General features: G+C 46.1%; 5 protein-coding genes and 1 long non-coding RNA gene across 13 annotated transcripts; 3 read left to right on the top strand and 3 right to left on the bottom strand.

The window, feature by feature from the left end:
• Positions 1-669: 669 nt before the first annotated feature.
• bbx (bobby sox) lies at positions 670-6,306 on the bottom strand. Its single transcript, XM_020949540.2, has 4 exons — positions 5,919-6,306; positions 3,043-4,316; positions 2,890-2,971; positions 670-2,827 (listed from the first exon to the last, which is right to left on the bottom strand). Exons 2-4 carry the CDS (start codon positions 4,233-4,235, stop codon positions 1,448-1,450), a joined length of 2,655 nt encoding a protein of 884 aa, XP_020805199.2. The 5' UTR covers positions 4,236-4,316; positions 5,919-6,306; the 3' UTR covers positions 670-1,447.
• waw (Translation factor waclaw) lies at positions 3,382-12,417 on the bottom strand. 3 transcript variants are annotated; one of them, XM_086836074.1, is made up of 4 exons: positions 11,489-12,417; positions 10,850-11,390; positions 9,172-10,769; positions 3,382-4,316 (listed from the first exon to the last, which is right to left on the bottom strand). In XM_086836074.1, the coding sequence occupies exons 2-3, from the start codon at positions 11,288-11,290 to the stop codon at positions 9,222-9,224; spliced, it is 1,989 nt and encodes a 662-aa protein (XP_086692200.1). In that variant the 5' UTR covers positions 11,291-11,390; positions 11,489-12,417; the 3' UTR covers positions 3,382-4,316; positions 9,172-9,221. The 3 variants fall into 3 exon arrangements, with proteins under 3 accessions (XP_086692200.1, XP_020805200.2, XP_020805201.2); XM_020949542.2 differs by lacking the exon at positions 3,382-4,316 and adding an exon at positions 8,807-9,120; XM_020949541.2 differs by lacking the exon at positions 11,489-12,417 and having other exon boundaries at positions 10,850-11,406.
• On the top strand, positions 6,546-8,527 carry LOC147643298 (uncharacterized). Its single transcript, XR_015272400.1, has 2 exons — positions 6,546-7,079; positions 7,138-8,527. It is a non-coding gene; the product is annotated as an uncharacterized LOC147643298 (long non-coding RNA).
• Septin1 (Septin 1) lies at positions 11,571-14,563 on the top strand. The gene is made up of 5 exons (XM_020949606.2): positions 11,571-11,693; positions 12,412-12,604; positions 12,674-12,932; positions 12,999-13,364; positions 13,425-14,563. Exons 1-5 carry the CDS (start codon positions 11,676-11,678, stop codon positions 13,663-13,665), a joined length of 1,077 nt encoding a protein of 358 aa, XP_020805265.1. The 5' UTR covers positions 11,571-11,675; the 3' UTR covers positions 13,666-14,563.
• A 661-nt stretch (positions 14,564-15,224) lies between these two features.
• sol (calpain 15 small optic lobes) lies at positions 15,225-22,993 on the bottom strand. Of its 6 annotated transcripts, none has more exons than XM_020949574.2 (9): positions 22,365-22,993; positions 20,543-21,231; positions 19,333-20,314; positions 18,703-18,938; positions 17,057-18,639; positions 16,491-16,997; positions 16,152-16,418; positions 15,943-16,085; positions 15,225-15,878 (listed from the first exon to the last, which is right to left on the bottom strand). In XM_020949574.2, exons 1-9 carry the CDS (start codon positions 22,619-22,621, stop codon positions 15,701-15,703), a joined length of 4,842 nt encoding a protein of 1,613 aa, XP_020805233.2. In that variant the 5' UTR covers positions 22,622-22,993; the 3' UTR covers positions 15,225-15,700. The 6 variants fall into 6 exon arrangements, with proteins under 6 accessions (XP_020805233.2, XP_086692114.1, XP_086692115.1 ...); XM_086835988.1 differs by lacking the exon at positions 22,365-22,993 and adding an exon at positions 21,511-21,727 and having other exon boundaries at positions 20,543-21,426; XM_086835989.1 differs by lacking the exon at positions 22,365-22,993 and adding an exon at positions 21,468-21,715.
• A 1,034-nt stretch (positions 22,994-24,027) lies between these two features.
• LOC110181739 (putative ATP-dependent RNA helicase DDX10) lies at positions 24,028-26,905 on the top strand. The gene is made up of 2 exons (XM_020949599.2): positions 24,028-24,610; positions 24,671-26,905. Exons 1-2 carry the CDS (start codon positions 24,185-24,187, stop codon positions 26,750-26,752), a joined length of 2,508 nt encoding a protein of 835 aa, XP_020805258.1. The 5' UTR covers positions 24,028-24,184; the 3' UTR covers positions 26,753-26,905.
• The last annotated feature ends 109 nt before the right edge of the window (positions 26,906-27,014 follow it).

Raw genomic sequence — 27,014 nt, 5'->3', positions numbered from 1 at the left:
CTAAAAAAGTTATAAATTTAATTGTATTAATTTCTCGATCGTTCCTATGGGAGCTATATGATATAGTATTCCGATTTTCATAAAATTTTGTAGAAAATTGAAGAGTATAGAAAAATGGCTATATCTCAACTTTGATCCAATTCTATTGAAAACTGAAAAAGTTTAAATTTTTTTTGTAAAAATTTTCCGATTATTCCTATGGCAGCTATATGATATAGTCGTCCGATCCGGCCCGTTCCGACATACATATTTACGAGTGAGAGTATATAGAAGGCTAACTACAAAGTTTCATTCAGATAGCTTCAAAACTGAGAGACTAGTTTGCGTAGAAACGGACAGACGGATAGACGGACAGAAGGACAGACGGACATGGCTAGATCGACTCGGCTGTTGATCCTGATCAAGAATATATATACTTTATATAGTCGGAGGTGCCTCCTTCACTGCGTTGCAAACTTCTGACTGAAATTATAATACCCTGCAAGGGTATAAAAATAAAAAGGAAAGAAAAATCATTTCAATACAGTATATGAATTAACATTTATATATTTACGCCAGGTATAAACCCTTGGTTACCTGTTAAAAAAATATATACCTCTTATATTATTTATTTATATTTTTTTTTATTCAATTTACTGAAATTTTAAATATTGAAATAACCATGTTGCATTTGACTTTAAAATAATTTATTTTTGTTTGCAAATTGTTTGCGTTTTGACAAATATAGCAATAAATTACGACTACATATTAGAAATAATATTATTATAATAATTAACATTTAATGAGCGTTCGGCTGTTTTTGTTATTGTGGCTGCTAAAGTTGTTATTGTTGAACGCTGGCCCAATTTCAAAGGAGAAACTTAACAAGAAAACAAAAAACAGAACAAGATATCTAAATAAAAAAATATATATATGCATATATGGGTGTGAAATTGATGGAGGAGTAGGAAGAGGTAGTCCCCACTATCCATCATAACAATAAAGTAAAAAAAAAACATAATTCGCTGCTTTTTACATAATATTATTGACTAAATTGTAGATCAACGAATGTCTCTGTCTGTCTGTTTCTCCAATTCCCTCCGTGTCCATGTCGCCACCAGATTTCGATTTCAAATTGATTTTGATCATGAAAAAAATATAATATGCTATGCATTTGCTTCTACTCTTCCATTTTTGGTTAACAAATTTGAAAAGCAGAATATATTTGTAATATATCTGCAAGTTTTTGTAGAATTTCTGCTTCAGAAATTCATAAATCAATCAAAAAACGTTAATAATTAGAACGTGCCTAGGGTGGAGAGAGCATATCTTCCAATAACAGTAAGCAAAAGCATAAAGATTACCTCGGGGACAGTGAGGCCGTCCTAGAGGGAGCGACTTGGTGCTGGTGGTGTGTTGCGGTGTTGCTGCTGTTGCTGCTGTTGTTGTGTTAGTGATGCTGCTGGCGCTAGTTAAACTTGCTGTTCAGCTCAGTGCGATTGGCGGCCACTTCGGCCAGAATGAGTAGATCTGAGGTAGAGGAGGTCATCACGTCGTAGGCCGCCGGTGAGGAGAGCGACAGCGATGACGACGACGATGAGGAGTTTGAGGAGAGTGGCGGCGACGACGACGATGGCGATGATGATAAAGAGGTGGCATTAAAATTGACATTGTTGCTTAACGCCCTGGGCGCATCGCTCTGGTCAAAGTAGTAGCAGCCGTTGATGGTCAGTGGCAGAATGGAGGCCACCTCCTGCTCGATGGCGCTAACATCGCGCCGCGTGATGCTTTCCTTACGTGCCTTGCGTCGCTGACTGCCCACAGCGGCAGCAGCCTGCTGTTGCTTCATCCGTACCAGATCACTGTTGACTGCCACGGATGCTGCTCCCTTGCCGGAGGCTGGCACTGGGGTAGTCGCTGTCCCTGCTTCAGCCGCTCCCACTCCACTGGTGCTGTTCGAGTTTCTTTGCTTCTTGCTGCCGCTAAACTTCTTCTTCTTTTTGGTGCTACGCTTGCGCTGCAGATAGGCATCCAGGCTCAAAGCCGGCAGCTCCTTAATCTTCTCCTCCAGATCAAAGAAACCACTGCTGCTCGACTCGGACACACTCCTTAGATGCACTGGACTGCTTGTGTCCTTGTGGCATTCTGGCGGCGACACTGGTGGCGTATTAGGTGCTGCGTGCAATGAGATATCCACAAAGTTGCCACCGCCACCGCCGCCGCCTCCAAGGATCATTAAATTAGCAGACGGGGTGCGAAGAGTCTTACTCTTGCTTTTGGCTATGGCCGAAAGTTGGCCGGAGTTGACCAGTTCCTGATATATCTTGCCCTTGCAGGAGCGCGACGACTTTGCCTTCTTGCTGGGCGATATACCAGCCGCCGCTGCTGCCACCGCCTCCTCCTCACTAGAGTTACTAGAGGTACTATCCGGTAAGGAGCGCTTGGCCCCGCTTCCGGTTTTGGTAGCACCAGCAGGTGGCATATGGGCGGATAGAAACTGGCTGGTCTCGCTGAGCACCTGCTGCAAGGCGTAATCTTTCTCCGGCACCTGAACCTGGAGCAGGGAGCTCAGGTCACCCATCTGGGTCTCGTCCGCAAGCTTAAAGTAGTTGCGTCGCAACAAGGCCAGTGGTACGCCGTTTGCGCCGCGCTCTGCTCCTGCCCACTGCAGCTGCAGCTGTTGGGCCGAAGTAGGAGGAGGTGCCTGCTGCTGGACCTGATCATCGCAAGAATGGAGGACTCCACCGGTTGCCGCATTGCTGGGACGGGTGGCCAGCGTTCGCAGCGGCGGCGCCGGCAATTTGTACCACTTGAAGTTGGGATTTGCATTGAAAAAGGCGTCCTTGTTCTGCAAAGTATTGAAACGTGTTAGAGGATGAAAGCGAGGAAGAAAAACAATAGGGAACTTACCTGCTGTGCCAGATCTGTGAAGCACTGCTTCTCCTTCTCCTCGAGTGCGGCCCACCAATCGCCCAGTATCTTGGTGATAGCTCTGCAAAGATGAGAACGGAGAATAGTTCATCTCCTGATCTATAAACTTTATTAAGGGCCGGAGGAACTCACCGATTCTCCAGGGTTTTGTAGCGCTCCTTGACTATGGCGCGATGGCGCTTGCAGAAGATAAGGAACGCGTTCATTGGGCGGCGGGCATGGTGTTCGGGTCGGATGCTGTCCGCCAATGCCTGATCCTGCTGCTGCTGCTGAGTCTGCTGCGATGGATGCTCCTGCTCCTGGGGCGGCACAGTCACCACATCCACGTCCACATGCTCCTCAGTGTCCTCTCGTCGAATGCGGGTTACCACTTGCTGCACAGGTAACTGCACCTGGATCCCCTTCTCTTCGTCTTCCTCTTCATCCTCGCCCAGTTCTTGTTCCTGCTCCTGCTCCTCTTCCTCCTCTTCATCGTCATCGACGTCATCATCGTCGTCATCGGCATCGTCGCTGCTGCAATCCTGCAGCTTGGCATAGTTGTGCACATCTTCGATGCGTCGAAAGGCATTTTCTTGGTCCTCGGTGCGCTGCGGCTGAGGGTTTACTAAGGCACTCCGGACTGCTGCTCCTCCGGGAGACTTTAGCTGGCCAGCTGTTATAGTAGCTGCTGCAGCTTTGGCCAGTGATGGTTTCTTCCTGGTCACAGGCATCGACAGCCAGCGAAGACTTGTGGCTGTGGCTGTAACCTTTGCGGGGCCAGCAGCTCCTACTCCCGCTCCTGGCGAGAGCCGTTTTGTGGCCTCCACTGTAGCTCCTGTAATCCCTTGAAAAGCACCCTGAAAGGCGTTCGCTGTTGAATATGCAGATACGCGAAAGGGTAGAATAGTATCTTCGAATCCCCACAGGACAGGTCCTGATCCTGGCGGCATGGGGCTTAGCCCACGGCAAGCAACGCGTCGTGCTGGCACTTCCTCTGATGCTGCTGGTGCCGATGATGGCGGCGGTGCTGCTGCAATTGAATTGGGCAGATGATCATCGCTCTCCTCGCTTAGAGTGGGCTTGTAGAAGCCCATTGGCTGCATAGGCATGGGTGGAACAGGAGTGGGAGCAGCAGCAGCAGCTTCATCTGATAATTTTCGTCGTATTAACTCGATTTTTTGCCACCTATTATTATTGTTGTTGCTCATTTTGTGCTCCATTGTTTTAAGGCCACTGTAGTTGCTGCTCGAATTGTTGCTACTATTGTTGTTATTATTGCAGGCAAAGTGCAATTTAATTCCAGCACCTACTGGCGTCACCTGCTGACCAGCAGCAGCGTTGATCATCGCTCTCTCTCGTTGTTGCTCTCACTGTTGCTGTCGCTTATCTCTACGCATCCAAACGTCGATCCTTGCACACATATTACGCTGCAAAAGAGAAGAGAAAACGTTGCAATTTCCTTATAAAAACAATATTTCCACTTTAGTTTATTGGCCGAATTTCACAAATACAGAAAACGAACGGGGCTGCCAATGTGGCTGGAAAAAGGCAAGAAAGAAACAGAAGAAGCGAAGAGAAGAGAGAAAAAAAAAAAAAAAAAAAACAATTGGCAGCCCCCTTTTGCGATATTGAGTTGTTTACAAAAATTTCTGAGCAGTTGGAAAGAGAGACAGAGAAGGCTAAACAGTGCGCTATCAGCTGTGTGTGTTTGTTCTGCTGCTCTCTCTTTTCAACCTCCTGAAAGTTTCCTTAAACAACATGCACACGCACACAACCAAAGCTTGAGCTGTTTTTTTATTTTTAATTTTTAATTGTTATGACATTTTATGAGCTATTTAAGGCAATAAGTAAATAAGTGTATATTTATATACGTACGATCACAAGCTTTCTTTAATTGCAAAAACAGATATTGGGAAGAAAAATACATAAGGGAAAAGGGGATAACGGAAAACAAAAGTCATGGCTTCTTTAATTCAGTCAGATTTTGCAACACTGAGTTTGCACATACACACACGCATTTTTATTCGAACGTTCTTCGTTCCGATCGATTGGGTTTTAATAATTTAACAGACAACTTGTTTTTGGCCCGCTGTTGCACAATTATCTGACAACAACAAAGAAAAAAGAGAAAAATAAATAACAAATGGGAAAAACAACGAAAACGAAAACAATCAAACTACTGGCTACGTGTACAGCTGAGCGCAAGCCTGTGTATGAGTGTGTGAGAGAGAGAAAGAGTGACAGGCAGAGAGAGAAAAAGAGAGTGAGTGACAGTGAGTGCGTTGCCTTCTCTCTTTTTCGCACAGTTCGCTTTGAACTTGATTACGCCGCCTTGTTGCTTTTATTATTCTTATTGTTCCGTTTTTGTTTGTGCGAGCAACGCACTGCCTTTGTTTGTTTTGTGCTTTATTTTTGTTAATTTTTGCGATGATTCGCAGGGATAGATGGTTTAATGGTATTGGAGTGGGTGAGCGGGAGCGGGAGGATCGCCAGCGTTGCCACTTTACCTAAAGTAAAGCGCAGCTGTCAGCTGTTGGTTACCGTTTCTTCTTCTTGCTGTTTTCGTGCTGCCCAGCTACTATCTCTCTCGTTCTCGCACACGCACACAAGTGCACACGGTCAAGGCCAAGATATTGGGACGACAAAGGGTCGGTAGGTGGCTGTGAGTGAGGGGAGGGGCTGGCAGCCATAACCTTCAAACGTTTAGTCCTCGTTTTCTAGGTTAGGTTTTCTACTGCCTTGAAATGCAATCTTTAGCCTTTCATTTATAAATTAAGAAACGAAAAAAAAACAATACGCACACATACAAAGTTATGAAAAAAATTCTCCCGCAAATAAAGTTCACCCACACACACACATAAACACATACGCACACAAGCAGCCAACAGCTGATGACGTTTGTTATTTTGTGCGCGTCGCTTATTTTAAAGATTTTTTCGAACAAAACAGAAATCTTTAATGAAAAGCACTGCACTGAGTTTAAGCATAAATAAAGCTACGTTTAAATCGAAACAATCAAAGCGAATTACTTGACAATCCGCTGTCGAAGGAATAATTGTATCTGCTCTCGTTTAATTAAATTTCAATGTTGATGATGTCAAATGAGAATGAAAACTGACTGTGTTTTCTGTTTTTGTGTTTTTCTGCAGCGACTAGCGGCGGCGACGTCAGCAGCGACTGTGGCAGCGTAGACGACACGACGATTGGGAGACGGCGAAGCCCCGCACAGTGGGCCAAATTGGGAGAGGGTGGATAACAGCAACAGACATTATATTTAGTATAATGTCAATGTAAGAGATAAAAACTATTTGTTTTTGGAAATACAGGATTTCACCTGTTAACGCTAGCATTTCAGGGAAAAATTAAATTCGCAATGTAGCCCACTGTTCGGTTGCGCCGCTGCTGACGTTCAACTGCGCGCAGCAGCAACGGCAACAGCAACAACAACCGCATACAGTGAAATGAATTTTATTTTACTTTTTCTTTCTGCAGGCGCCTTTGTGTGTATGTGCATGGGGCAGCTCCCCCCACATTCGCATTCGCAGCGGCGCATCCACACCTCTCTCCAAAAACAATAACAAAATAACCGTTTACCGAGCGAGAGAACCTGACTGCGCTGCTTGTCTCTTTTGCACTTGCGTGCAGAGCTCATTAGCAGTGCTCGCTCAGCTGTTTTCTATTTGTGTTGTTAACGGGAGAATTGCGAGGAGTGCAGCTGATATCTTTTGGAGAATAATAACAATAATCAGAAAGGGTGAATTTGAGAACGATATTCAATGGATACTCAAATAAATCATGTAAACAATGGGTTATGATCCCTAAGAAACCAGATTTCAAATATGTGAACATAGGAAAAATTATCAATTAAGGGTTTACAACGTTAAAAAAAAAGGAAAACTGTTAGTGGTTAAGTTTTTGAAATAAATATAAAAGGGTTAGCAATGAAAGTTCTTTAAAAAGAACTTTTAAACTTGCGGAAAAATATATCAAAGTCTTCCCCTTTCCATCTTTAGCTCTCTTGTACTATACATTTTCTTCCAACAAGTTGATCGACAATTTTCAGTTATAACTGTGTGTGTGTGAATTAATATACACCCCACTCAAAGAAACCAAACAAACCATTGCCGTGCGTTTTGTTTTTTTATTGCATAACCACATTTAACAGTTTTGCTCGAACGGTTGCCGATTCGGTTTGTTTGCAATTTGCATTTTTGCCGAAGCACAACAACAATGTTATTGTTTTTCAAGGTCACGCACACCAGCGAACGACCCAGAGATGAACAACACCACCACCCACCGCCCACCGTGCACCGTTAATCGCCGACAAACGGTTCAGGTTTGGAGGTTCACTTCAGTTCGTGGCTCTTCGGCTCTCTGCTCCTCTCGTTTGCTCTGCCTCTTTCTTTCGGCGAGAGAGCGACACAAGCTTGCAAGCAAACTGGCTATCACATACACACACACACACACACGGCCCGCCTAACCTACACCTACACATAGCCAGTGTGTGCCATTTTTTGGGGGCGACAGAGGCGGGAGGATACCTTTATGCACTATATCTGACTCTCTCTATCTGCAATAGTTGTTTGTGTGCCAGTTTTCAGGGTCAGGGAAATTCGATTTTTGTATGTCTGCCTCTCTCTGCTTCTTTTCATTCATCATTCTCCGCTTCTTCCGAGCGGCTTTCCTTTTGCCCTCTAACAAACGCAACAACAAACATTGTCAAGGCTAAAATTAAGAAGTGAAGAACCCCATTGAAAAATGGGGAATATTGGGGCAGCACTGAGAACTTAATACTTTTTCTCTAAAATGACAAGTATTTATGCCGATACGGCGAAAGGACGCGAAATATAATTTAAGGAAATTAATTAATGTATGCATTATTTGTTATTAAAATGGTTGAATTTTATATGGGAGTCTTATCTTATTTATGAAAATGTTTATTAAGAAGCTTCTAAAATTAGACCATTTTCTCATTAAACTTTAATAATATTTATGGCACACATACGATTGCTAATATAAATAAATTAAAATTAAAATTTTGGTTATACTTTTCTTTTATATAGTTCAGTAAAAGTAAAAGCAAAAAGCTTTCAGTGTCTCTCCACCGATGTTAATGAACTTTAAAAAGAGGCAGGGACCACGACCACGCCCATTTCCGCAGATCCATAATATTCTGTTCCATTATATTCTCAGTCTCTCAAAGAGAGCCAAACAATGATAAGACTTATCGCACAAACAACTATGGAAACTGGAGAGTCAAAATACGGGGCGGGGAGCAGACTAAGCCGATAACAAAGAATATATATATTGCATACTAGCCAAGATATATTTTAGTCTAATAAGACAATATTTAACCTTATATTAAAACAAAAATAGAACCTAACTACGGGGAGCCGAAGTTTATATCCCTTTGTAGTTTGCAATCGAATTATACGACCGAATTGAAAATCGATCATTGCTAAGCTTAAAATATTCGCATTCTTTAAATCAAAATTTACATATCTATATTTTATAAACAAATTAAAGTAAAAAAAACTATAACTAAGCCAAAAAAGCATTAATCTTAATTCGAAAAACTGTCATATGCTAGTTTTTATCAGTTAAATAAATCTGTATACTTTTTTAAAATTAAAAAAAATTAAACTTTTTTTTTTTCAAATATGCTGACGATGAAACCCCTAATAAAATTTTGAAAAAATTGGTACAATTTTTTTCTGCCGGTGTTGTCTAGTTCGATTCGGCTGTTGATCCTGATCAAGAACATATATGATTTATAGGGTCGGAAATGACTCGGTCACATTGTTACAAGCTTCCGACTAAAATTAGAACACCGTGCAAGGGTATAAATATATCAAGCTGTTTTCCTGCCTCAACTTTAAGTGCAATAATGATACATATTTATGAACTCAATAATACATGCGTCTAATCTGTTGTTTTATTCATTTTTAATTTCATTTTCAAAGATTATTGCAATAATTATCCACCTATTTTATGATTCCTTTCAACTTAAATAGTTGCAATATCAATTATTATCCGCATGTACATTATCTTAAGGCTTTAAATAAGCCATATACAAAGTATGTGGGGTATATATTTCCTTTTTGGATCGGATAACAGCTTAATAGTCTCTATGTATATATATATTTCTTACAACAGCGAAATTTCTTGAAAATTGTGGTCGAATTAGGCCCTTTCCATTTTTAAAACTCAGAGATGATATATAACAAGATCCTGAAACAGTTTCCAATCAAGATTTGCATTATTTTTTTATATTTAACTCACCCATTTTGACAGCAGCAATTATCACGCTCGAGGAAATCAGCAGCAAACAGCTAACGCTTTAAGACATTGATGAAGGTCTCGTGCGGCACTCGGATATTGGCGAACATCCGCATCTTCTTTTTGCCCTCGGCCTGCTGCTTTAGGAGCTTCATTCGGCGGGTTACATCACCGCCATAGAGCTTGGCGGTCACATCCTTGCGATAGGCCTTGATCGTCTCCCGGGCAAGGACCTTGCTGCCAACGCACGCCTGGATGGCAATCTGAACCATCTGCTTGGGTATGAGGTCACGCAGCTTGAGCACCATTTGCCGGGCTACGCCCACAGCCTTCGAGGTATGGACAATCCGGCACAGCTCCTCCACGGGCTTGCCATTCAGGTGGATATCCAAACGCACCAGATGCGATGGATGGTAGCCGTGATCCTCATAGCTAAAGCTGGCATATCCCGAGCTGAGCGACTTGAGGCGGTCGTGAAAGTCTAAGATAATCTCGCTTAGCGGCAGCACGTACTTCATCAGTACTCGCGTCTCGTCAATGTTCACGGAGCTCTGTTGCAGCCCGCGTCGTTCTACGCATAGCCCGATCACCTGGCCAACATATTCCGTGGGCGTGATAATAGTGCCCAGAACGAGCGGTTCGTAGTACTCCTTGACGCTGTTCGGTTCCGGAAAGAGAGCTGCATTCGATATGTCCATGGTGTCGCGTCCCTGCTGCCGTATCAACTTTGGGTTACTCAGCATCAATCTATAAGTCACCGAGGGCGCCGTAATGATGGGCTCAGCGCCATGCTCCTGCTCCAGTCGTTGGCAAAACACTTCCATGTGAAGCAGGCCGAGAAAGCCTAGGCGCCAACCCTGGCCGAGGGCGGGGCTGGAGTCCACTTTTACCGTGACTGCCGAGTCGTTCAGCACCATCTTATCGATGGCACTGCGAAGAGCCACGTGCTTGGATTGATCTGCCGGAAAAACTCCAGCAAAGACGAGCGGTTGCTGTGGCCGATAGCTTCCCGCAGCGCTTACAGCTTGATTCTTCAGATGTATAGTGTCGCCCACAATCGACTCCTTGCTGTTGCGCATGTTGCAGGCAATCAGACCGACCTGGCCAGCGGATAGATCTGGAATGGAACACTCTGCGGGCCGAAGCACGGAGATGCTCTTTACCGGATACACCTTCTTGGTTGCAAGCGACTGAATGTCTTGGTTCTGCTCCAGACGTCCATTCAACACGTAAATCAAGTTCAAAGCACCGCGATACTTGTCGAACCAGCTGTCGAAGATCAGGGCTCGAAAGTCACTCTCTCGCTGCACCTGTGGCGGCGGCACCACCTCGATAACGCGCTCCAGCACCTTGGAAACGCCAGTGCCCAGTTTGGCGGACACACGCAGCACTTGAGCGGGGTCTATATCAAACAGCAGCTTCATATCCTGGCACACCTGATCGGGATTGGCGTGTTTGATGTCTATCTTATTGAGTACCGGCACCACAGCTAGTTGTCGCTGCTTGGCAAGATGATAGTTAGCCACGGTCTGAGCCTGGACGCCGTGACAGGCGTCCACTAATAGAACAACGCCATCGCAAGCGGCCAGTGAGCGAGAAACCTGCAAATAGATATCAATTAGTGAAGAAATACTAGGAAACTGTTAAAAGCCCAGCTCTCATTCCTGTTTTTAAAGCCCACCTCATTGGAGAAGTCCACGTGACCAGGAGTGTCGATTAGGTTCAGCAGATACAGCTCGCCCTTGTGGCGATGGAAAATGGAGGCAGTCTGCGCCTTAACCGTAATGCCGCGCTCCCGCTCCACCTGCAGGCTGTCCAGCACCTGATGTTGGCCTCCATTCCGGGCAATGGCGCCGGTTAGCTCCAACAGGCGGTCCGCCAGTGTGCTCTTTCCATGATCCACGTGAGCAATGATGCTGAAGTTGCGTATACGCTCCACTGGCATCCGGGCGAACTCGTGCAAGAGCTCCGCCTGTGAAGGTTCTTCTTTAGTGCTGGATTTCGTCTCGGCCTTGACCGAAGTTGTGGCGGCCAGGTGGCGGGCACGCGACACCAGCCAGGCTGCGGGCGACGTGCCACCCGTCCGCTGAAGCAGCCAGCGGATGGAGAGCGTCCGGATCATGCTCTGTTTTTGGTTTTTATCAAAATTTACACATTTTTTTCAGTCTTTGCAAAGCCGGCAATGTTACCGCACGCCATGTGCTAGGGCTGGAAAAACATCTCTGTAATCGATAAATATACCGATAAGTTGTGGTTTACTTTATATTGCTTTCTCCGATCTTATAAAAGCTACATTTTGTTATATTCCTGGTGAATGTACCTTATTTTTAGCCTCTCAATAAAGTCAATATCAATGTTGAAATCGATGTATCGCCCTGGTTTTAAGAACATCGATAGTAGCCATAGCATCGATAATAGTATTTTTCTGGCATGTCCACTCTGGTCACACTGCACTGCTATTTTGTTCGTCATTTTTCGAAGTTTTGTTCTGTGTTTTTTATTTTAAAATGGCCGATACAAAGGGCGTGAGTAGCAATTATTGATTATTGTTAATTGAATAATCGTGGCAGCTCCGAGGACCTTTCGGTGGTCAACAAGTGTATAGTTTCACAATTTGGAGCCTCCTCGTTCTCTTTTTCTTCCCCCTACCTTCTTCGCTACGTTTGAGTTCAAGTGATTCACATGGACACACGCACACAGGCACATGCCGGCGGCGTCGGCATTCTTCGTCGGGCCGCTCATCCGTCTCCTTTGTCTTCTTTCTGGCAGGGGCGGCGCTGGCGGTGGCTGAATCTCCCATCTCCTGTGACCCACATAACACACTGACTTCCCAGGGCAGTGCCACTAATTGTTTTCTGCTATTCTTATATTTGTTTTTGTGGGTCCAAAGCCAAGTGAAACCTCCTCCAAAGACAGGCGCGTGCCGGGCATGCTAATCAACTTGATAAATGGCTGCTATGTAACTTTCTAAGACCCAAAACAAATTGGAGGCGCCTTTCTTTCACTTAGAAGACACTTTCCAGCTTAGAAAATATAATTTTATATTTTATACATTGTTTAAATGAAAGGAATCCTTCCTTCCAGTGATAAGATAGTTTTTTATAGCAAGTACAGGCTATTCTGTTTTCGAAATAATATTTAATATATGTTCAGTGTTCGTCTTAAAGCCTGTAAATCCCATCGGAAGGCAAAAATTATTCTGTAATCTCTTAATGCATACTAATCCGCCCTTCCTCTTTGCAGTTTTCCAGCATCGAGACGCCCGGCTACGTGGGCTTTGCCAATTTGCCCAACCAGGTGCATCGCAAGTCCGTGAAGAAGGGCTTCGAATTCACACTGATGGTGGTGGGCGAGTCTGGTTTGGGCAAGTCCACGCTGGTCAACAGTCTCTTTCTCACCGATCTCTATCCCGAACGAATCATTCCGGATGCCATAGGTGAGTCGTCATAATAAGTTTCATCATCATGACACCGATAACACTCCTTTTCCTTTCTTTGCTTTGTAGAAAAACAGAAGCAGACTGTGAAACTGGAGGCCTCAACGGTGGAGATCGAGGAGCGGGGCGTCAAGTTGCGATTAACGGTGGTGGACACACCCGGTTTCGGCGATGCCATCGATAATTCAAACAGCTTTAGTGCCATACTCGAGTACATCGATGAGCAATATGAGCGCTTTCTGCGCGACGAGAGTGGCCTCAACAGACGCAACATTGTTGACAATCGGATTCACTGCTGTTTCTACTTTATATCGCCCTTTGGCCATGGGTAAGTACTGTCCTTGAAAGCCATCATTCAATTACATCTCTGATTCGATTCCCTTGTTGGCTGCAGTCTAAAACCCTTGGATGTGGAGTTCATGAAGAAGCTGCACTCCAAGGTTAACATTGTGCCGGTCATTGCCAAGGCCGATTGCCTAACCAAAAAGGAGATCCTTCGCCTCAAGTGCCGCATCATGCAGGAGATCGAGAGCCATGGCATCAAGATCTATCCACTGCCCGACTGTGATTCCGATGAGGATGAGGACTACAAGGAGCAGGTGAAGCAACTGAAGGAAGCTGTGCCTTTCGCCGTTTGCGGCGCCAACACTCTGCTTGAGGTCAAGGGCAAGAAGGTGCGTGGTCGCCTTTATCCGTGGGGCGTGGTCGAGGTGGAGAATCCCGATCACTGCGACTTTATCAAACTGCGCACGATGCTGATGTAAGGTTGAAGGATGGCTACCCCTTTGAGTGTCGATAACCGTGTCTCTATTTTCAACAGCACCCACATGCAGGACCTGCAAGAAGTGACGCAGGAGGTGCACTATGAGAACTATCGCAGCGATCGCCTGGCCAAGGGCATCAAGGGCAAGGAGAATGGTGTTAAGCAGGAACGCGATAGCGGCGTACCTTCGCAGGTGCTGGGCGAAAAGGACCGCATTTTACAGGAGAAGGAGGCGGAGCTGCGCCGAATGCAGGAAATGCTGGCCCAAATGCAGGCGCGCATGCAGGCCCAGCAGTGAACAGTGGGTCAGTGGGTGGCGGCAGCAGGCGGAGGCGGCAATCGATAGTTATATACACACAAAAATGAAAAAATCGTATATTTAGATATATACACGCATATATACATATATATTTTGTACGCAGATTTATTAGGTTGCGATCGCGCTTTAATTCAACTCTCAATTTTGTGAAAACGACGGGCGCTAAGTATTCTCTGTATTAATTTCGCATTCTCCATATATACACTCAATTATATATATATTCGTAGGATTTAGAAATATACACAAAAACACACTCACACAACATAACGTAACACGTAACACCTGCCGCGTATGCAAAATGTGTCGGCAATGCAATTGCTTCATCAAAACACTCGAACGTCAACGCGAAAGCGAACTCGAACTCGGACCCTCACTTCATATCAATCCTAAAAGCGAAACACGATAACTACTGTATTCCTACTATTGTATTTAGACGCGATTGGCAATGGATTAATCCATTCTTATTTAGGTTAAGCGAATCCAAGCCGATTTATATATATATACCTATTATATTGTATGTTGATTCCTTTCTTTGTCTGTTTACCTTACCTACTACTATCGTCTCTGTATTTAGGTTACTTTTAACTCGATATGTATTTCATGATCCAATCCAATCAATCCCATTCAAATCTGAATCCAAATCCTGGCCACAACTCCTAAGGCACACGTTCTGATACCGTGTGTTTGCTTCAGAGTTTTGGATTCGGATTGGGGGAGGAACGGATTGAACAAAGCAAACAACAAAAACAAAACCAAAATGTGAAATCTCTATTTTATTATGTAAATGAAACATTTTTTATCCCCAATATAATCCTTTATGAATACATATAAACATGTATATGTATATGCTTTTTATACATTTTGTAAGAAAAAGAAACCATCCCATCTTATGCATTTTATTTTAAACTTGGCTGGGATATAAGTGAATGATTTTAGTCATATAGCATATTATTTTAACTAACTTTTATATTTCAGGCATAAAATTACGGATTTAAGTTACTTGCCCAGAGCCCCGACTCCATGGGTCGGTCGCATTGTAATTTGCTGCTTGGCATTAATGGGGTTCCTAAGTATTTTCAAAAAAATTCGAAAAGTAACTGAAAATTCATAAAACTTAATTGGTCATACAATTTAAATGCCATTTCAGGCACCTATTAATAGAGCGCTTAGGATAGGGGCTCACCGTAGTCGGTAATCTGCCATTGGGAGAACACCTTTACTTATTTTGTCCCTCTTTTATTAATTTTCAGTCGTCTTGGCCTCATTTTTAATTAAGGTAATGGAACATTTTATCGTACCAAAGTCTACAAAAATTGATTTAAATATTTTACTTGATTTGTCCAGTTTCTCTTTTCTTTGACTCATATTTTTAACGTGCACAGATATTTGTTTCTTAAATGGTATAAATTGTTATAAATTACCAAATCTCTATGCATGTTCAAAGCAATCGTTCGGATTTGATATATGTATATATATTTGTATAAAAGCTAATTCGTCAACCTTAACCCAACAAAATATGACCAACTTATGCTTGCAGCTTTGATTTTATAACTTGTAGTCTTTATTTTTAAAACAATACACATATTAATATTGGATGCACTTAAATTCATAATACATATCTATATATATCCATAATCCATAATCGTCGGCGCACACATCAAAAACCTATATCGTTCATTGATCTCGAGGGAATCTAGCCGAGTTCACCGCTCTCCGTAGTTCGGACTGAGCCGCATCTCAATATCAACCTCGATTGTGATCTCCATTCGCCTTTCCATCCAATCCAATTCAATTTAATTCGATCCGGCTCTCGGATCTATACACATATACATTATACGATTGGTTTGCTTGTTTTGGTTTTGGTTTCTCGCTGATTATTCAGTGGCTTGCTTGCATGATACGTTTACAAAAAAACATCGACTAGAGTAGGGACTGAGAAATAAGCGGGGGATGGATGCACACAAGCACAAGGAGACACAGCCTGATGCCTGGAGATCAGCAGTCTGCAGCCTTCCTAGGTGATCAGCCGCGGCGCATGCAGACCATGGACATTCTCAATGGGCGGACAGTGAGTCGCTCCCGGCGGCCCCCAATCATGGAGACCGCGCGAATTGGCCAGACGATGGGTTAGCCGGTGGGCAATGCTGAATCCGCCGCTGCCCTCCAGCTGCGTTAGCACAATGATCACTTGTCTGTGTGAAAAATTTGGTATTAGATTTAAAGCGGATATATGCGGACATTGTAAGGACCACAAACCTTTGAAGCGGCGGCACCGAGTCCACCGTCTTGAGCTCACCGCGTGTGGACACCACATTGTAGCTCTCCTGGCAGTCGCACTTGACGTGTATCCACTTGTTCTCATGCCGGTTCTCCACCATCACAACCAGACCTGCCCAGCCCTGCAATAAATTACCCCATAAGTTAGGTGATTCTCCAGGAGCTAATAAACGGACTTTGTTACTCGCCTTGGTCAGGTAATAAGCAGTCATGCCCTCGCGTCCCTCATGCCGCTGGCCCTTGGTTAGGGTGAGGCTGATAATAGCATCGGCTAGGAGGTGCGGCGAGGGGCTAATCTGCTCGACAAGCAGCCGCTTGGAGCTGTGGATGGCCAGAATGCATTGCGGATACTGGTGTGGGTCCTCGATGCCCGTGTGCCAGTGGTTGAAGGCTAGGCAGACGAGTAAATAGATGTCACGCTCCAGCATCTTGTGGCAGCCAACAAAGCCGCGAACCTGTAGGTGATTATGAAGAATATTTGATTAAGTGGAAAGGCTTTTTGGTAATCAAAGATGAATCCTAGTTACCTGCCGCTTGCTGTGCTCCACTAATCGACCTATTTCCGGGGCCGCCGGCGATCTGGTGCGGAATATCACAACGCACAGGTCCAGCTGCGACCGCTGCGATTTCTCCGAGTTACGCTGCCCCTCCTGGAAGAGCGTAAACTCCGCTTCCGTTGGCTCCAGCACCGTCAGCAGCACACACGAAATGGAGCATAGCGGCTGTAGGGTACCCTGCAGCCGGACCTCGTTCCAGCCGGAACGCACCTTGCAGATATCAATGCAGTCAAAGTAATTGAGCACATCCTCAAACGAGATCCAGAAGACGCCCTCACTGGCACCATGCGGCATTAGGGCATCGCGCAGGTCATCCGTCCACAGCGAGGAGTCATCCGACCAGTCGCCACGCCACGAATAATGTCCCCATGGATTCCGCAGCTTCAGTAGCCGATGGCCCTGGATGTCCTTCACGTCCAGAACGGAGTAGGCGTGTCGCGGTCGCAGTCCCTTCTGCTGGTACTCCTCCTCGTCCACCTATTAGTAGGATATCGACAGAATGTGAATGTGGTGGTTATAAGAGGGACGGAACTCACCTTCATGTTACCGCCTCCACAGCTGGCCCCCATAAGGAAACGCACACAGCGCGAGCTCAGCAGCTGGGCCCAGATCAGGTCCTTGTCCAGCTCATCCTCGCTGGGCATGGGCAGGCTGCTTGCCTGCAGCGGTATGCTCTCGCAGGGCGCTCCCGTCAGCGTGGCCAGTCCCTCGATCGCTCGCCCCGATACGAGCGCCTCGTAGCAGCCATGGATCTTGGCCACCGCCTTCTCGATGAGCGGCACCCACAGCTGCTTACGCTTTGCTTGTGAGTAGACCAGATGACCGCGCTTGTCGCACGGGAGCAGATCATCCACCAGCACCGTCGTCCACTTGCCATCCTTGCAGAGACGCACCTGATAGGCACCCTGGCCGCATATCTCCTTTGTGACCAGCACCTCCTTCACAAGATCTTCCCGTTCTGCCAGCACGGCCAGAGCGCTGAGCAGCCAACAGTTCCCGAGGACGCCCTGACATATATCCGAGGGCAGTGGCGTTCGAAAGACCGCCCATGGCGGATACGCACCGCCATCGCAGTTGATCTCGTGCGGACGACGCCATTGTACCACGGGATTACCCTCGGCCGCTCCTCCAGCCGGATTGTAGTAGAGGCTCTTCGGGGCCGGCGGAAATGAGTCATCGACGAAGAGCTCGTTGTTGTCGCGACAATACTGAATGATGTTCTGCCACTTGGTCAGCGCCTCGGTTTCTTCCAGTTGTCTCAGGTTCTCCATCAGCTTGCTTTCCTGCCGAATGTCCGCCGGAGTGAGGGCTACGCGAATAGACTTTCTGGCCAGCGCTTCACCCAATACAGCGGTCGCAAGTCCACGCGGACTGGAGCAGATGTCACAGACAACAGAAGCAGCACAGTTCTCGTACGTGCAAGCCGGGCATTGCCACTTTTTGGCAGTGCTGGAGATGGCACTGGAGCCAGCTCCTGGCGCGACCACAGAGGCGGAGGCCACGCCCTGACCCTGCTGAATATTATAGCTGGCCAGGCCAGCGATTGAGATATTCCTGGGAACAATGGAGCCGCCAGTGCTGTGACGCTTGGGAATGGCACCCGAAGAGCTGCGCTGCTGTGGTGGCAGCTGCTGTTGCTGAAGCGGCGGCAGCTGCTGCATCCTGGGCGAGGGACTGCGCGAGCCACGATGACTTGGCGCCGAAGCCGCTGGTATCTGCAGCAAAGGCATAGGCAGCGAAACTGGCGGCAGAGGAAGATTCAAAGCTGTGGGTGTTTTCACCTCGCTATTACCTCCACCACCGCCGCCTGAGCCTCCAGAGGTTGCACTGGCATCCTGCTCTTCGTACGACTGGCCATCGGGTCGTTCGCGTACTGCTTCCATGGCCATGGATAGCTGCGGCTGGCGAAGTGACTTGCAGGCACTGCACACCGGCAAATGCAGCGAGTTCTTTAGAGTACAGTGACTGCAGGTCCAGAACTCGCCCTTGCGCAGCGTCATGTCCTCAATGGAGGAGATGCTCTTCAGCTTAGAGCCGCCACATACTATACAGGCCATTGCCGTTGAGTAGTTCACCAGTGTGCACTTTTTGCACGTCCACGGCTCATCGCGGGGTTTTTCTGGAAGAGTTAAAGGTTGGTTAAATGGTTTGATATATAGCTTATCTAAGGAGGATAACCTACCTGCCTGCTGCTGCTGCTGGAGCTGCTGTTGCTGCTGATCTAGCTTGGCCTCACACATCTCGCACGTCTTCAGCCAGAGTCGATTGTAGGCATAGGAACATTTGATGCATGTCCACATCTTGCTGCGGCTGCCGTTGCTATTCCCCAGCTGTGCTTTATTGTCGTGACGTACTGGTGCTGCGGATCTTCCGCTGGCTACTATCAGGCGACCGCTGCCCCCCGATGGATCATGAGTGCTGCGAGGTGAAATATTAGAATTGATCATAAATCATGCTCGCAGATAATCTCAAGGCGGAAGGCCAAGCCAATTATCAAAAATTATTAACTTGCCAATTATATTGTTAATAAAAAACACACTCTTGGCAATTAATCAAACAAATAATAATTAATAAATATAAAGCTGGTAAGGAACTGCAGTAAACCAACGAATACGAAATATAAACAGAATATGCTCGCTGGGAGCATGACTAAGCGCCAGCGCAAATAAATAATCGGCAGCAGCAAACAAAAACAAAAAATATAGGCAAAAAACCTAATTATAACTGATAAGCGGGAACAAAGGCTACAAAAAAGAACTGGAGAAACCGAAGGGGGTCTTAATCTCTCCTCTAGCCGTCTGGCTGGCATTACATTTTCGATTCGGTCGCCTTCCGCGGTCCCTTCCACACCTTGGCGTAGATGGAATGCTCTTCAATTTGCGACTCGGACTCGCTGGCCTCACCGCTGGCACCACCGCTGCCATCGGTGCTGGCTCCTAGCCCGGTCAGGGATTCGCTGCTGGTCAAATCAGTAATCTCCCCGCTGCCGCTGCCATTGTTATTCGCCTGCGAACATTCGACGATCTGTTGCTGCTGCTGCTTTTTCTTGAGCTTGTGCTGCTTGTTGACTTGCGCATAAATGGGCACTAGCCCACCGCTGCCTGGGGTATCCGAACTGGCAATGGCCACCGCTGTGGCAGCTGCCTGGGCTGCCTGGGAGGCAGCTGCTCTTAACTGCTGTTGGGCCAAAGCTACGCATTCGTTCTCATACAACTTGTTGCTGTTTCCATTGCCACCACCACCGCCATTGCTGTTGCTGTTGCTGCTGCTGGTGTTGCCGCTGTCGCTGATGTTATTGTTATTGTTGTTGTTGTTGATGCAGTTGCTATGGTGATGTTGATGATTGGAACTGGAGCTGGAGCTGGAGCTGGCTGCCGCTGGCTCTGACCACTCATTGACGGCTATGAAGACGCCGTTCCGCGGAATGGTGAACTGCGATGGATTCATACTCACTGCTGCTGGCTCTCGCTGCACCTTCCGTTGCACTTGCTGGCCCTGGCTGGGGCTCTGGCTCTGATTCTGGGTCTGGCTTTGGTTCTGGTGCTTCTGCTGCTGCTGCAGCTGCTGATGAAGATTCAGAGGCTGGCGGGGAGGTTTAGCCGGATTTTGGACATCCTTGGTCGCTGACCGCGAGAGCGTGGTAATGGTGAAGTTGTACTTCCGCTTGGCCCCGCTCTCGCGCACCACCTTGTGGTTCTGGTTCTTATTGTTGTTATTCTGCTTGCGCCGGCAAAACGTATCGTTGGCAATGGCGAACCGCGAGTTGCTGCAAGCGGCCACGACGGGTGGAATGCCTGCGGGAAAAATTATTTAAAACTAATGTAAGCTTTATGGGAAAGTAAATAATAATACTTTATTTTTAAAGCTATTTTTGTTGCTAAAGGACAAAGATCTTGTCAAAGACAAGAAGCCAGGCCTCAAACTGGGAGAACCTCTCGTGTCCTTTGAACTCTCTTACATTATAAAGTATAAAATAATTAAATAACTTTCAAATAAGCTGCATAAATGGATATCAAACTCACCTGTCGTCAGCTGTGGCGATGGCTTGACCTGCGGCAGGTTGAAGATGTCCTTGCTCTGGTTATTCGCATAGCAGATGTGGCAGCTGCGCCCAGAGGCGCTCTTATCGATGGCGGTGCTCAGGCTCTGGGTGCGCCTCAATGCACCTGATGCCGTCAATCCTGAAGCTGAACCGGAGCCAGATCCCGATCCCGATCTGCTGCTGCTTTTGAGTAGTCGCTTGTGCGAGTGCTGGGAATGTGACTGTAGCTGGTGCGGGTGGTGCTGTTCCTCTTCCTCCTGATTGTGATTGTGATGGTGTAGCTGATGCTGCTGTGGTTGCTGTTGGTGATGATGATGGCTATCGGCCAGCAGCTCGCCTCGATTGCCAAGGCTGCCGGCTAGCTCCTGGCCACGGTCACCACAGCTGGCGCCACTAATGCCGTCCTTGTAGATGGGCGCCAGATAGCTAACCGTGTCACAGATGAGACAATGCCAGGTGACGGAGCTGTTGTCGGTGGTGCAGGCGTGGCACACCCAGCGCCGGTTCAGTGCCGGATTGGAGAAGTGACGATAGAGCTCGATGGAGCTCTTGATGTACTTGCGCGTATCCTCGCAGTCCACACAGTTGGCAGGCAGGTTCTGGCTGTTCCTCTGCGGCCGCTTCAAGCATCCGCGCAGCAGCGACTTGTACACATGCTTGTACTCGCTCCTGAAATAAGGGAAAAGGGTTTCGCTTTTTGGATTTGGATCTGGGATTTGGATGAGCGGGTTTTGGATTATTTTCCTTCAGGACTCGTTTCGCCAGTTCCTCCTCGGCTAAAGTTAACTCAATGACCAGTGTTGTCACTTCAGCTTTTCCCATCGAGTCTGGCTTTCTGTCTCTTTTCATTAAACTTTAGTTTGCCTATTATATGTCAAGTTTAAAGTGTGAAACAAATTATTAACCATTAGTTTGCCTGTTTCTTCGACATTGTCAGTTGTTTTTCACCATCTAACTCCTCGAATTAAGCGTTTTAACTGTTTAAAGTTGGCAACACTGCTCGCCAGTTTCCTTTCGTCGTCAGTCTCTGCTCGTCCGCCAATCGATAAACTTGTAAACAATGCCTCTTTATCCAAATCGATTTTCCCCAATTCTCGCTGCTCTCCTCGCCCGTTTTGTTGTTGCTTCTGCCGCTGCTGCTGTGTATACATGCACACATACACACACTCGACACACACACGCTCAGGGACAATCGTCAGTGCTGGCTTGAGGACTTTTAGCTTTCATTTTTCAAGCCAAGAAATTGGCTAAAGGATTAACTGAGACCGAGAAAGCTTCTTAATGATTCTAATTTCTTTCACAAATGTGCTTTGGTAATTAATTTAACAGTGAAATTAATTACCTATTTAACTATTGGACATATTGGGATATCTTATTGGACAGGACGTGATGCTTTTCTTATTGTCCCTCACAGCGCCTATAATGGAATGAACTGAAAAAGCGTTTGATCTCCATTTATAAAAAACAAATATTACAAAATAATAAGTCGAATAAAAAAAGTATGTCCTGTTCACTAATAATCCTAATTATTAATTTCTAATCAAAAATCTAATAATACAAAAATCCTTTAGCTATCCTTTCGTTTGGCTCAGAAAAAGAAATCGGACAGCACTGGACCCTGCTCTCGCACACAAACACAAAACGCACACACACACGAACACCTACACAGTCAGAGACAGAGGAGCAGGAACAGGCTGTTTGTTTTTGTGGCGACCGCTGGTGCTCCCGTTCCCGCTCCCACTCTCTCTGGTGCTCCTTTATCTGCTTCCAGGCCCCTCCTAGCGTCTCGTTCTCTTGCTTACCTGGCAACCGCTCTACCCTTCTCCTTATCCGCTGTCTGCTCGACTCCATCAGCTGGCCAGGCTCCAGTTCCAGCAGCTTCTCCGCCACCTCCTCCTCCTCCTGCTATTCGCCGCTGCTGCTGCGTCTGATGCTGCTGGATGGGATTAGGGAAGACCTTGCGCACGGTGCCGCAGTTGAAGCACTTGAGCGATTCCGTGGGATTGATCGTGTTGCACTTGGTGCATGACCATTGTAGCACGGATGAGATGGTGCCCATTTCAAGGAGCTCCAACTTTTGTTTTCGTTGTTGTTGTTGTTGCTGCTTCTGTTGCTGTTACTGTGATGTGTGTGTGTGCTTTGTATATGTATATATGTGAATGTCGTGTGTGGTGTAGGTGGTTGTTGTTGGCTGGCTGACTGAATGGCTGGTGGAACTGGTGGCTCAGGAGGTGTAATGTTGATGTTGATGCTGATGTTGTTGGTGCGGGGTGCGGAGATCGAGGAGATCGATCACAGCCCGGGACCGAAACGAGCACCGAGGCGAATTCCAATTGGATTCCAGTCCAAGAGCGTTCTCCGTCTCAGTCAGTGGTGCCAACTCGTCGGGTCGTTAAAAGCTTATCTAGCTCTTGAAAATGGATAAAAAAAAGCCAAATTATAACGATAGCTAAGAAAATTTTACAGATTATAATAATATGGGATTTGTTAAAATATATTTAAAAAATAGAAAATTAAATTAATTCAAATTGAAATTAGTAGCATGCCTGAAGGCCGCAGACGCCCTGGCTCCATTCATTGCAATAAGGAATTTTATTCGCTGTTGTCAAAAATAAAAAAATTATAATAAGAACGGAAATTAACTTCGAGAAGTTTTGCAGTTTGCAATTGAATTATAGGATCGAATCGGAAATCGATCATAACTAAGCTTAAAATATTTTTTTAATCAATATTTTCCATTTATAAAAATAGTTTCCTCAAATTTATATTTAAAAAACTCATAACTAAGGCAAATACGCATTAATTTTAATTCTGAAAGCTTTTCTAAGTTAGTTTTTAATAGCTTAATAAATCTGCATACTCAATTTAATTAATAAATAAATTTTAAAAAATTAAAATTTTTTCCACCAATTTTTGACAATTTTGTCCATGGAACCCCTTATGAAAATTTGAAAAAATTAAAAAAAAAAATTTGCGTTCCGATATGGCTAGAAAGATTCGCCTGTTGATGCTGATCAAGAATATATATAATTTATAGGGTCGGAAATGACTCCTTCACTAAATAAAATTATAATACCCGTTTACACGTATACAAATAATACATAAAAAATGTAGCAGAATCGAACCCAAAAAACAGGCAAAAAACAATAATGTTTTATGTTAATGTATACATATTTTATTTATGTGTATATATATATATATATACATATATATTTATATATGTATATATATAGTTAGTTATATATGCATATATATGTAGCTAAGAAATAGCTAGATTGTTAAGTTTTGCTTAACTGTTGCAGCTAGGGCTGTCAACGCTTCGCGAGGTCTGTTCGATGGGCTGGTCTTGGGGCTGCCAACTTGGTTTTCGTTTTCTGCAAATATTATTTTAAATTTTAAACACCTAAGAATTTTAGATTTAGAAACAATATAGAAACATAAGTTTAATCATATCATACATTTTTTTAATAAATTCTAAATGTGGCGATAGTATTGATCGGTAGTACCAGATATCGATATTGTCGATGGTTCCAACGATTACTTTCATCTCTAATTCCCAGCCGCGTGCGAGTTTCAATTATTCTTCAGATTAAATATCCAATTTTGGCAAAGTTAACAGGGAATGCAGCGACAGAAACACAAGAGACCGGGCAAGCCGGGTCCGCGTTTTAAGCCGAGATCAGGAGAAGAGAAGGGCAAGACGGAATACCCCAATGGCAGGCGTAACAGGGGACAAGGCAACCAAAAGCAAAGCGGCAACAACAGGCAGCTAAAGCGGCCGCGGGAGGACATCAAGAAATCGAAACTGGCCGCCACCGACACAGAGATCCAAGAACTGCGGGCCAAGTATGCCGAGATCGATGCCGAGGCCATCAAGAAGTTTGCACAGTTCCCGCTGTCGCGCAAGACGCTGAAGGCCCTGACGGAGTCCAAGTTCGTACATCCCACACAGGTGCAGCGCGAGAGCATCGGCCCGGCGCTGCTGGGCAAGGATGTGCTGGGAGCGGCGGTCACGGGCAGTGGGAAGACACTGGCCTTTCTCATACCCGTTAGTTAAATACATCTTCTGATACTTGTTCAAATTCCTAAAGTTCCTTCTTTCTTTTAGGTCCTGGAGCATCTGTTCATGAACAAATGGTCTCGCACCGATGGCGTTGGAGCGATCATTATCTCACCCACACGCGAGCTGGCCTACCAAATCTTCGAAACACTAAAGAAGGTGGGCAAGCACCACGACTTCTCCGCCGGTCTCATTATCGGCGGCAAGAACCTAAAGTTCGAGCGCACTCGAATGGATCAGTGCAACATTCTGATCTGCACTCCCGGTCGCCTGCTGCAGCACATGGACGAGAATCCGCTGTTCAACACAAGTACCATGGAGATGCTGGTCCTGGACGAGGCAGATCGTTGCCTGGACATGGGTTTCCAAAAGACACTGAACTCGATTATTGAGAACTTTCCACCAGAACGACAGACCCTTTTGTTTTCGGCGACACAAACGAATACGGTACAGGATCTGGCCAGGCTGAATCTAAAGGAACCTGTCTATGTGGGCTATGGAGCCGCCGGTGGGGGAGAAGAAGGAACGACTGCTTCCACATTGAAGGCGGCTGTTCTGGCCGTTCCCGAGCTGCTGCAACAGAGCTATGTAGTGCTCAATCTAGAGGATAAAATCACTATGCTGTGGTCGTTCATCAAGAACCATATGAAGCAGAAGATTATTGTGTTCGTTGCCAGCTGCAAGCAGGCCAAGTATCTGTACGAGATATTCTGCAAGCTGCGTCCGGGCAGTCCCCTGCTGGCCCTGTACGGTACCCTTCATCAGGATCGTCGCATTGCCATCTACGAGGACTTCTTGCGCAAAAGCCACGTCGTCATGTTTTCCACAGACGTAGCATCACGCGGTCTTGACTTTCCCGCTGTCAACTGGGTGGTGCAGTTGGATTGTCCCGAGGATGTCTCCCAGTATATCCATCGAGCGGGTCGCTCCGCACGCAACAAGACGCGTGGTGAATGCCTCCTGGTGCTGACGCCCAGCGAGGAGGAGTACATGATCGGTGCGTTAAAGGACCAACTGAACCTGAACATTCGGTGTGTACAGATCGATTCCAAGAAGCTCTTCTCGCCACGCGTCAAGATTGAGGCCTTCCTGGCCCAATTCCCCGAGCTGCGAGCCACCGCCCAGCGTGCCTTCCTCTCGTACTTGAAATCTGTGTTCCTCATGCGCAACAAGCGCCTCTTCAATGTGTTCAGCTTGGATCTGGATGCGTTCGCTCAATCGCTGGGCTTGGCAGTTACGCCGCGCGTACCATTCCTCGAGAAATTCCTGTGGCGCCAAAAGCAGCTCCAGCAGCAGAAGGAGAAGGGCGAAGGACCTGATGCCGCTGCTGCAACGACGACTGCCGCTCCAGTTCTACCCAAGCTCAGCAAACAGCAGACCTTTGGTAGGGCAAGCGAAAGCGAAGATGATTCGGATGATGAGGACTTTATCAAGGTCAAGCGAAAGGATCACGACGTTGAGGGAGAACCGGTGGATCTTCAACTGGACGTCGGTGGAGATGTGGGCGAGCCAGAGGAGTCCCTAATGGTACCCAAGCGTGAGAAGCTCGTCACCAAGGCCTCGCTGGCCAAAAAGGCACTGAAGAAGAACCTTCAGGTCAACTCCAAACTGAAGTTTGATGACGAGGGCGAAACGGTGGCAGACGATCGCAGCCAGATGAAGGCCCTGAGTGCCAGGCAACGTTCGGGCGACAAGGACGACGATGGTGGCATTGATCTGGTGCTATCCAAGGCTCTGCTCACCGAGGAGGATCAGTATGATAAACAGCGATTCCGCGAACTTGTTAAGAAGCGCCACAAGCTGCAGAGAGATAAGCTGCGTAAGAAGGCGGAGCAGGCCAAGGGCAGTGACGAAGAGGAGGAGGATGAGGAGGAGGGCGGTGATGACGATGAAGCCAGCGAGAGTGACCACTCTGTGGACCTCTCCTGGCTGCCAGATCCCGACAAGGTGTACAAAACTAAGACCAGCAACGAGGAAGAGCCATCTGAATCCGAGACCGAGGCTGAGGCGTCTGATGATGATGATAAGGAAGAAGAGGAGGACGAGCCCGCCTACAAAAGGTCCAAGCTTACGAATAAGATGACACTGATGGACACGGAGGCCATAGCGGCCAGTCTTTTGGGTAGCTAAAGGTTAAGGGACAACTCGACTGTGTGAATAAATGAATGCTAATTAAGCAGTAATTCAGTAATTCATAATTTGTAATTTAATAGATTGTTTTTATTAAATATCAAAGTTGTAATTTATTTAACTGAATAATCAACTCAAATCTTTTAAAAATAATTAACTGATCTGCCGAAGAAGTTTACGAATTAATTTTAAATTTGACACATGTGAAAGTACAGTCTGTTCAAGCAAGAGTTATTGAATATACTTATTTCCGAGGATAACC

This window comes from Drosophila serrata, unplaced genomic scaffold, assembly GCF_035046125.1.
Source record: "Drosophila serrata isolate PLE 108 unplaced genomic scaffold, ASM3504612v1 contig_276, whole genome shotgun sequence".
Classification (NCBI taxonomy): Eukaryota; Metazoa; Arthropoda; class Insecta; order Diptera; family Drosophilidae; genus Drosophila; species Drosophila serrata.
The sequence above is the reverse complement of the archived record's forward strand: the minus strand, read 5'-3'. Positions and strand labels throughout refer to the sequence as shown.

What these genes read in the sequence shown, in the direction of transcription:
- bbx (XM_020949540.2), bottom strand. Translation starts at nt 4,235, where the DNA reads ATGATCAACGCTGCTGCTGGTCAGCAGGTGACGCCAGTAGGTGCTGGA. An exon ending in TACAAAACCCTGGAGAATCG is followed by an intron (nt 2,972 to 3,042) that starts GTGAGTTCCTCC and finishes TCATCTTTGCAG; the next exon opens with AGCTATCACCAAGATACTGG. An exon ending in TCACAGATCTGGCACAGCAG is followed by an intron (nt 2,828 to 2,889) that starts GTAAGTTCCCTA and finishes AATACTTTGCAG; the next exon opens with AACAAGGACGCCTTTTTCAA.
- waw (XM_086836074.1), bottom strand. Translation starts at nt 11,290, where the DNA reads ATGATCCGGACGCTCTCCATCCGCTGGCTGCTTCAGCGGACGGGTGGC. An exon ending in ACGTGGACTTCTCCAATGAG is followed by an intron (nt 10,770 to 10,849) that starts GTGGGCTTTAAA and finishes ATCTATTTGCAG; the next exon opens with GTTTCTCGCTCACTGGCCGC.
- Septin1 (XM_020949606.2), top strand. An exon ending in ATATCGCCCTTTGGCCATGG is followed by an intron (nt 12,933 to 12,998) that starts GTAAGTACTGTC and finishes TGTTGGCTGCAG; the next exon opens with TCTAAAACCCTTGGATGTGG. An exon ending in AAACTGCGCACGATGCTGAT is followed by an intron (nt 13,365 to 13,424) that starts GTAAGGTTGAAG and finishes TATTTTCAACAG; the next exon opens with CACCCACATGCAGGACCTGC.
- sol (XM_020949573.2), bottom strand. Translation starts at nt 22,621, where the DNA reads ATGGGCACCATCTCATCCGTGCTACAATGGTCATGCACCAAGTGCAAC. An exon ending in TGGAGCACAGCAAGCGGCAG is followed by an intron (nt 16,419 to 16,490) that starts GTAACTAGGATT and finishes AATCACCTACAG; the next exon opens with GTTCGCGGCTTTGTTGGCTG. An exon ending in CTGCTTATTACCTGACCAAG is followed by an intron (nt 16,086 to 16,151) that starts GCGAGTAACAAA and finishes AATTTATTGCAG; the next exon opens with GGCTGGGCAGGTCTGGTTGT.
- LOC110181739 (XM_020949599.2), top strand. Translation starts at nt 24,185, where the DNA reads ATGCAGCGACAGAAACACAAGAGACCGGGCAAGCCGGGTCCGCGTTTT. An exon ending in CACTGGCCTTTCTCATACCC is followed by an intron (nt 24,611 to 24,670) that starts GTTAGTTAAATA and finishes TCTTTCTTTTAG; the next exon opens with GTCCTGGAGCATCTGTTCAT.